The sequence below is a fragment of the Propithecus coquereli genome, unplaced genomic scaffold (assembly GCF_000956105.1).
Source record: "Propithecus coquereli isolate 6110/MARCELLA unplaced genomic scaffold, Pcoq_1.0 Scaffold165, whole genome shotgun sequence".
NCBI lineage: Eukaryota > Metazoa > Chordata > Mammalia > Primates > Indriidae > Propithecus > Propithecus coquereli.
This window is the reverse complement of record NW_012141080.1, coordinates 517,872-527,134: the sequence shown is the minus strand read 5'-3', so window position 1 is coordinate 527,134 and position 9,263 is coordinate 517,872. Positions and strand designations below refer to the sequence as shown.

The window sequence follows — 9,263 nt, the reverse complement described above, 5'->3', positions numbered from 1 at the left end:
ACAGAACTTGGAGTAGCTCTGTAACAACTATTAATAATAGCTATTGCAAGTTATGTAAAAGTTAGTGCATAACTCATAGCAAGAGGATGCTGGTGGCATTTTAAGAAATTGTACCCAAATCTTGAACTGTGCAAAGAAGTTTCTCCAACAGCAATGTAGTTTTAGCTGGAGTTTCATGGCAACATGGTTGAAGGTATAAGAGGCTTGGGGATACTCACAGTTGGGATTTTCTTGAGATTTGGCAGGCCCTCACTCATGTCATAATATTGTCATCTCTGGCTTGAGGCCCCCAGAGAAGTGGTTAGACTTAGCATGACACGTTCACCGAGGCCAGAAGCCCCATTCTCATGGTATTCTGTGCACAGTGTTCCCTGGAGTTCTGCCACAAAGCCACCCTGAACATGCCCAGTTAGAGGTCTCCTGGTCTGCTTTGCTGAGAATGGACTCTTTCAAATGTAACTTCCACAAGGTTGTGTCAGAAGGCTTATCATCACCCAGCCCCCTGGTGAGCTACTTTGCCATTCCAAATTTGCCAGTATGAGACTATTTTGTTATGGTCTTTTGAGGCCAAGGAAGCATGGGAACTACCAAAAGGGAAGAAATGCACCCGATCTCAAGTCAGCCTGGAAGGGGGGGTTCATGCTGGGACAGGATCTGAGCTGGGCTTTGGTCCCAGCCCTCCACCTGGAGGGCTGCTAAAACGCAGACTCTGATTCACCAGGTCTGGGGTGGGGCCTGAGGTCCTGCCCTGCTGCTGCTGGGGCTTTAGCGCCAGTGGTTCTCCCAGTCTGACCCTACAAACGGCAGCAACAGCATCACCAGGAATGGGTTAGAAACGCAAATTCTTGAGCCCCACCCAAACCTTCTAAATCAGACTCTCTGAGGGTGGGGCCCGGCGATCAGTGTTTCAGCAAGCCCTCCAGGGGATCCTGACATACACTAAAATGTGCGAACCACTGACTTTTACACGGACTGTGTGTTTGCTGGTCATTACCGTTGCTCCTTGGTCTTAGCATCCTTGCAGATGGTTGGTTAGAGCAGTCTTTGCTCACTTAGCCACTGGGAACACCTATCACCCAGTTCTTTGTTTTTATACCTGTTACTGTTGTCTTTAGTTTAGGTTTCAAAAATGAGTTGTCTGTGAAGTACTATAGTTCTCTTGTATCCATGGCTTCAGCTACCCTTGTTCAACTGTGGGATGAACATATTAAATGAAAAATTCCAGAAATAAGTCATAAGTTAAATTGCAGACCGTCTGAGTAACGTCAAGAAATCTCACACCATCCCACTTCACCCTGCCCAGGACATGAACCACCATTGTCTAGTATATCTGTGCTGTACACATTACCTTCCTGGTAATCAGAGTAGCCATCTCGGTCACCAGACAACTGCCATGGGACCGCATGCATGTGTCCAAGGAACCTTATTTTACTTAATAATGGCCCCAAATCACAAAAGTAGTGATGCTGGCATATAATCGTTCTATTTTATTATTAGTTATCATCATTAACCTTTCTGTGCCCAATTTATAAATTAAACTTTATGATAGGTATGTATGTATACGAAAAAACATAGCATATACAGGGTTCAATACTATCTGTGGTGTCAGGCATCTACTGGGGGTCCTGGAACATAACCCCCAAGGATAACAGTGGATTACTTTATAGGTCTGAGTTTACAAACATTCTAGAAAAAGCTTCATTTAGTACTCGCTGTGGGTCGGGTGTATTGGGCTGAGGGTTGTGAGAGATACAAAAGATGTGGAAAGAGTTTCCATCCATAAAAACACCTCTAGTAGGTTTAAGGGCTTAGTAACGGACACATTGCTGGGCCACACCCACAGAGTTTCTGACTCAGGAGGTCTGCGGTGGGGACGGAGAATTTGGATTTTAATAACTCACCAGGTGCTGCTGGTCCAGGAACCATTTTTGAGGCCCACTCCCTTACAGCGTTCCTTCCTGAGTGGCCATCTTCTTTCATGCCTCCTCCCTCTCCTGCAGGTGGGCCGAAGGGGATGGGGGTGGGGGGAGGTGGAGGCAGGGCCCCTCAGCCATAGGTCTACAGGAACAAATCCACTCCAGGGCCAGTCTTTAACCATCTTTATTTCAACAGGAGGCGCTGACAGGGAAGTGGGCCTGTGAACACACACTGCAAGGCCGGGGAAGAGGCGTCTGCGGAGGTGCCCCACTGCCCCCTGGAGGGGAAGCTCAAGAAAGTCATGGCTTAGATAGTCGTGCTTTAGGGACACACGGAATAGGTGCAGTTCCAACATGTCAAACTAGGGCATGGTCCTTCCTGACTCAGTTGCAGCACGAGTAGCTGGGTGGGTGTTTGGTCTCTAGCACTTGTTCTCAGCTCCGCTGTACAAGTTATATATATAAAGATGACCATGCCCCTCTCCAGACCAATTAAATCAGAATTTGGGGAGGGGATGGGTTCTGGGCAGATAGGTCGAGAATTACTGTCCATCTGCCTGCTGTGCCCAGGGCTGGGGAGGCCAGGGGCAGCTATGGTCTCTGTTAGCCTTTCTCCAGGGATTCGGAGACTGACGGAGTAAAAGCCGAGAGAAAAAGTGATGGGAGCATCCCTGGGTGGCCTTAATGTTATTTGTACGTTGCTTTGAAAATAGGTACTTACTTGGCTTTTGTGTGAAAGCCGGATAAGATGCCACATCAAAATAGGGCCATGTCTAAGGGCTTGTTAAATCATTATGGACTTTCAAAAGCAGCTGCAGAGCCCAGTGTCGCACACGGCTAGGAGCTGTCTGGTAGAAGGTCACAAGTGTGATACCTATGTCTGCTTGGTAAAAATGCGGATTATTAAAAAGTACTTAAGCTTCGCGGATAAGTCAAGAAATTAAATTTAGGGACTCACAAGGATTCAGTTCTCTAAAATATAGATCTGTTGTGTGTAGCTGTAATGGTTAATATGGAACAGATATTTCATATCTATATTTGGAAACCACACGACGTGGAAATAATTGAATGAGGAGGATAAAACAGTCCCTTTAGAATTCTTATTTTTTTCTCTGTTCTTTGTCAGGCTAAGATGATGCGTAGGTCTCAGGGCCGAGGAGACGGCTTTTGGCTGACGCAGGTGACCCTGTTACCACTAAGGGGTGATCCCCTTGAGGTAATAAACCCATTTAATTCCGCTCTCACAGCCCTCCCCGGGGCGGCAGCTCACAATCAGCTTGGTGGTGATGGGGGTTTTGCTGCCGGAGGGGTTTCCTTCAAAGTAGACAGTGATGTTGTTGATCTTCTTGGCCCGCACGGTGTCTGTGGCGCGGACGGTGAAGGCCGGGTTCTCCACGATGATGGAGAAGGTCACCACGTGGGGGAAGACGTTCTTGAAGGGGATGATTATGTTGTACCCGGCTCGGATCAGGAAGGGACCCTGGGGCTTGGGGGGCAGAGCCACTCCGAAGAGGGGGATGACATACTCCCCACCTGCAAGCGACGACAGGCTCAGGATGCCCTTGGTCTCGCCCAGGTGGCTGGGCTCAAAGAAGACCTCCACGCTGACCTCGGTGCCTCCCTGGGCTCCTGGGGCTGCGTTAATGACCCTTTCCGTGTGGAAGTCCGGGCAGTCGGTCTGAAAGGGGAACAAATGGACTCGGCTCACGTAGGATCTCAGAGCTCAAGTCCCCGCTGGCCCCACTCCTGGCATGGGCTGGGCAGGTTATAGGGCCCTTGCAGGGCAGGTGTTACTAATTATTATCCCTACTTTACTACAAAGAAATGGAGGCAAAGATGTTAATGACGTGCCCTAAGACACAGCTGGATTACATTGATAAGGCAGTCACCGAGGCCGCCCCGAATCTCTGGTTCTTCTCTCCTTCCATGCACACGGAAGGCTGAATGTTCTGGCTCCTTGTGGATGGGCGGGGCTGGTTCTGGACAACTGCGCTGAGCAGAAGTGAAAGGTGTCACTTCCACACTAGAGCACGTCGTTTCTCCTCTCTGCTTCTGTGACTGGGGACATTTGAGGTGGTGTTTGCTCTTGAGCCTGGACCCTGAGTGACCCAGATGAGCAGAGTGCCCTGTGGACCGTCACTATTCCGATGGCACATATGAGAAATGAGCCTTTGTTCGTTTCAAGCCACTGGGGTATCGGGAAGTTCCTACATCATAACTTTAACCCCCCCGACCGATACGATTGATTGAGAGCTTCTGCCTCTTGACCATGTCCTGAGACCCCGATTTTAGTGGGGCGCACGGCCACCCAGTATAAAGGCTACATTTCCCAGCTCCCCTTGTTGATAGGTGTGGGCCTGTGAAGTTTCGTTCAGTGGAATAGTCGTGGGCGTGGTGTATGCAATGCCTCGTGTAGCTGGCTGGGGTGTGGATGTCACGGCAGGCCATCGTGGCCAACATGGACCACAGCGACTCCCCACAGAGAGCAGAGCATCGGCACAGAAGGTGTCTGGGTGCCAGATGTCATGGAGCTGCCAATCTACTCACACTGCCTATGCCCAGACTGGTATGTGTCAGAGGAATAAACTATTTTGCTATGATTTTGGGTTGCTGTTTCAGTAGTTAAACCTCTATTCCAACCGATATGATAGTTAATGTATTGGGAGCCAGGCTCTAAGAAAATGGCTTTATATTCATGTTTAAAAATTCTCACAGCAATGCTGTAAGGTTGGAGATATTATCTTCACTTATAGAGAAACTTAGAGAGCTTGAATAAATGATTCATAAAGAGAGTACGTGGGGAAGCCAGGAATCAGACCCCTGTGTGTTTGATTCCACAACCTGTCCTCAGGGCCACTAAGCCATGCTGTCTCCCTCCGTGGACCACTGAGTGTGCTGTTAGAAGCAAAGCTCCCCTTGCCCCGCCCCTAGCTTGTTAAGATAGAAACTCTGTAAAGGAGGAACCCAGGCCTGCTACTATTTGTTTCCAGCTGGGAGTTTCCCAGGCTGGATTCAGGCCTCCAAGGCGGGGGTCACCATGACAATGATGCACCAACTCTCTCTGAGTTGCACATTTCTGCAGCCTCTGTGTCCTCCTCCCATTGTTTTTGAACCCAGAGATCTGGCAAGGGATGGGCAGAGGGAGGAGCAGGTACTCACCCTGCAGTAGTATTCTGTCTTCTGCCGAGTATAATTGGTGAACTTTGTGTAGATGCTTTGGTTGCTGCCGAGAACAGTCTGGAAGTAGACAGGCTTTTCAGGAGGTGCTGGCAAGGCCTTCAAACTGAGCTCATATTGGTAGTAACCCAGATCACTGTTGTGCAAAGTAAGTTTCCCAAAGGTTTCTCCAGCTTTCAGGGGCTGGAATTCAAATGTGAATGTGCCCTGAAAGAGAAGACAGAGGCCACTGTCATGCTGAAGGTCTGACCCGTCACCTGCTTCACAAGCAAATGCCCACATTGATCTCAAGCCTGGGGATCCTCTGTCCAAACCAGCCCACTTTCCTTCCCCTGTACCTCTTCTAGTTTTCTCTAGTCTAGATATTTCTATATCTGAGATCTCTGTGAGTCTAAAAATAGCTCTTGGGTCCTCTCCTGAGAAGCACACTTCTGGAGATGGGCTGGTGGTGCCAGCAGGAGGCCAGAAGGTCAAGCTTCCTGGGTTCTGCCATCTCTTGGGGGAGGCTTTCTCCTCCTTCTGTTGCTACCCATAGTGAAACAAAGCAAGAAAGAGCATTGCTTGTAACAGCAAAGCAAGGGAAATAATTCAAGTGCATTCAAGTGGAAGATTGGTCAAATAAACTATAGTTTTCTCATTTCAGTGGAATATTATGTAGATATTAAAAGTATCAGGTAGAGCAATAAGCATTGAAATGAAAGGTGTTGATGATACTGTAAGTGGAAGAAAGGAGGTTCCAGAAATGTATATAAAGTATGAGCTCATTCTTGTGGAGAAGAGTTAAGTCTATGCTAGTATAGAAAAGAGATTGTAAGAATATATACCAAATTGTTATCAGCAGTTATGTTAGAGTGGGGAAAATGGGACTGTGGGGACTTTGATTTTCTATCTCATATACTTTTATATAGTAAAAATTTTGTTTTAATATGAGTAGGTTTTTAAAAAAATAACTAGTTCTTCTTGTTGAAAAATATCAGAATAAAAAGAGGATGTCACTGAGTTATAGATGTTTAACAGAAAAGAATATAGTACAAAAATTTGGATGATTTTACAATTAAAAAACTTGGATGAAATGGACAAATATTTAAACAAATATGACTTATAAAAACAGACCCAAGAAGATAATAGCAAACCTACATAGTCCTATAGACATTAAACAAATTAATCAATAGTCAGAAAATTTCCCTTAAGGAAATTCCAGGATCATAAAGCTTTACTTGTGGGTTATATCAGACAATCAAGGATGAAAGAATTCTAGCATTCCACAAATGCTTCCAGAGAAAAGTCAAAGAGGGAACCTACTGCAGCCAGCACAGATTTGATAACAAAATTCAACAATAATAGAAGAAAGAAAAATTGGATGCAGTCTCCCTCCTGAACACAGGTACAAAATATCTAATAAAAATATTATCTACCTGAATCCAGCAATATATAAAAAAGAGAATATTACATGACTAAGTTGGGTTTATTCCATGAATGTAAAGTTGGTTTAACATTAGAAAAAAAAGCAACCAATTGCCACATAGAGGCAGATCGAAAGGAGAACAATCCTATTAGCATCTCAGCAGATGTGGAAGAAGTATTTGATAAAACTCAACATCTATTTAGGGTATTTTTAAAAAAGCTCTTAGCAATCTAAGAATAGAAGGGGACAGACATCCTTAACTGATAAAGTGTCTCTATAAGAACTTTAAAACAAATAACATAACAAATGGTGAAACTCTCAACGCTTTTCTTTCAAGATCAGGAATGAGAGGAGGATACTCTCTAGCACTGTTCTATTATATTTGACATTGTTCTTGAGGTGCTATATAGTGCTATAAGGCACAAAAGGAAATTAAAGGAAAACGTTCAAAAAGGAAGAAACAAAATTGTGATTATTTACCGATGATATGATTGCAAATGTAGAAAATTTAAGAATCTGTAGAATTAAACTTCTTAAGTGAATTAAACTTCTCTTCTTAATAAGTGAATTTTAGAAGACAGTGAATTTTAGAAGACAGTTTGTATAAAGTCAATATACAAAAGTCAATTATATTTCTAGATGCTCGCAAGAAACAGAAGATGAAATTTTAAAAAGATACCATTGACATTAGCATCAAAATATGCAAAACCTAGGAATAAGTCTAACAAAAGATGAGGAAAGTCTCTGCATAGAAAAACCACAAAACATTTTTGAGAGAAATCTAATAAGACTTAAATTAGTAGAGATTTGCGCACAGATTGGAAATCTTGATATTGTGAAGATTTGAATTCTCCCTATGATGCACAGGCTCAAAGCAGCCAAATAGTCCCCACTTCTGAGTATTTGCAGCCCCCTGCAGTCCTCTCCCACCTTGTACCAGGACTGGTCTGTGTGACCAGCAGCGGAGATGTAAAAGTGGCCGGCTGCACCCCCAAACTCCAGGGAGCCGAGGGGAGGGTGTCCCCTTGGGGCACACTAGGGGATCCTTGGGTTTGAGGTGGCACCGTCGACCCCAGCCCCAGGGGAGCAGGTGGCAGCTGCCCTCGGTCCTTCCCAGGACTGAAGGGAGAGCAGAGTGGCCCCGGGTGCCCAGGGCCACCTCAAGAGTTGGGGTGGAGGTTGGAGATGGGGGACCCACGAGAACTGGGGCCACACAGCCCTCCCCATGGAGGATTAGAGGAGGGTCCAGGCTCCTGCTGATCCTTGGGGATCACAATAACGAGGGGTCACAGCCTCTGCTGCAGAGAGAGAGAGAGAGAGAAACGAGGTACACTTGATATGCTATTATATACCAGGCTTTCCTTTTCACCACACATATTATATTCTATGCTTTTATAATTAGCAAAGAAAAAGAAAAATTATCTTTGGCTTGAAGAAAGCACACAAATGGTAGAGACTAGGTTCATACTAAAGAAGCCCATTTTACCTGTCCAAACCAAAGCTACGTGCCCCTAGTTCACGTGAGGACTTCAGCAACAAGGAAAGGAACATGAGGGTGATTGTCCCCTGCCTTCCTGACCACCGCCAGGGCCGGCCCCCACTGGGAACGTGTATTCAGAGGCCCTATGGGCAGAAGCCTCTATCACAGCTGTCAGGGGAACCCTGGCAGCCAGGGCCGTACCTCGGAGTTGGCAGGCACCGCGAACTGGGAGGGCAGGCTCATGTCCGGCAGCCTGCACTCCGTGGAGAAGGTCACCGAGTAGGGCAGGGGGTTCTCCATCCTGATGGAGGCTGACGCGCTCTGCCGGACTGGGGTCACCATCTCGATGGTTTTGATGATGCCTGAAGGGAGGACCCTGAAACTCACCGTGTAGTACAAGAACTCATAGGTCACCTCGTTTCGGAAGATCACCTGCATTCATAGGGAGAGAGGGAGAAAGGAGGGCAGAGCAGGGGTTAGCCAAGGGTCTTCTGTTTCCAGGAGCTCCTTCTCTTTGCTAGCACTGTCTGGGCACCTGAAGCGCAGGTGCCGGGCTGGCATGGCCCTCACAGCCTATCTGGATCCCTGCCAGCCGGCCCTTCTCCTTAGGTATTCTGGTCTGGCTCCTCCCAGGCGAGCGAGAGAGTATGAAGTAGGCTGGCCTTGCTGTAGAGGAGGCTAGAGCAGCACTGGCCGCTGCCAGCACTTCCCCCGTGCGCACAGCCGGCTGGCCCTGGAGGACAAGCAAGGCCTCTAGGGGTTCCAGCTGTAGTGGGCTTTACTCCTATTCCTGTCGCTGCTGGAATAGTTAGTTAACAGCGGCAATGGCAACGATAGCATCTAGCACTTAATGAACGATTACTGTGTGCCAGGCACTGGAAGTACGTATTTAATTCACACCATTTGTAGGCACCGTGATTATGCCACCTCAGCTGTTTTTTAAGAGATGAGGAAACTGAGGCTTAGCAAAGTCCAGTACCTTGCCCAAGGTCCCATGCACAGAAACGTCAGAACCGGGATTTGAATCCAGGTAGGACTGACTCCAGAGTTTGCACTTACTACGCTACGCTGCATCCCCCCCCACCCCCGGCCCCAGCCCCTGCAACTCACTTGCTGATGTGCAGCTCACCGGTTAAGTCCTTTTCCCTGGTGACTGATGATGGTGAGCACTGTCTTGCGTGCTTATTGGTCATTCACACAGCTACTTTTGTGAAACAGTCTATGCCCTTTTTAATACATTGGGTTGTTTATCTTATTATTATTAGGTGGTATTAGTTCTTTATAC

The 9,263-nt window shown here is 46.8% G+C and overlaps 1 protein-coding gene across 1 annotated transcript in view; it reads right to left on the bottom strand.

Moving 5' to 3' along the window:
• Positions 1-2,909: 2,909 nt before the first annotated feature.
• Positions 2,910-9,263, bottom strand: part of HYDIN (HYDIN, axonemal central pair apparatus protein) — a 299,281-nt gene continuing 292,927 nt past the window's right edge. Inside the window, exons 80-82 of the mRNA XM_012641507.1 lie at positions 8,180-8,410; positions 5,076-5,300; positions 2,910-3,594 (exon numbers count right to left, since the gene is read on the bottom strand). Coding sequence (XP_012496961.1) covers positions 3,112-3,594; positions 5,076-5,300; positions 8,180-8,410 — 939 coding nt within the window. The 3' untranslated portion in view covers positions 2,910-3,111. The remainder of the gene's footprint in view (positions 3,595-5,075; positions 5,301-8,179; positions 8,411-9,263) is intronic.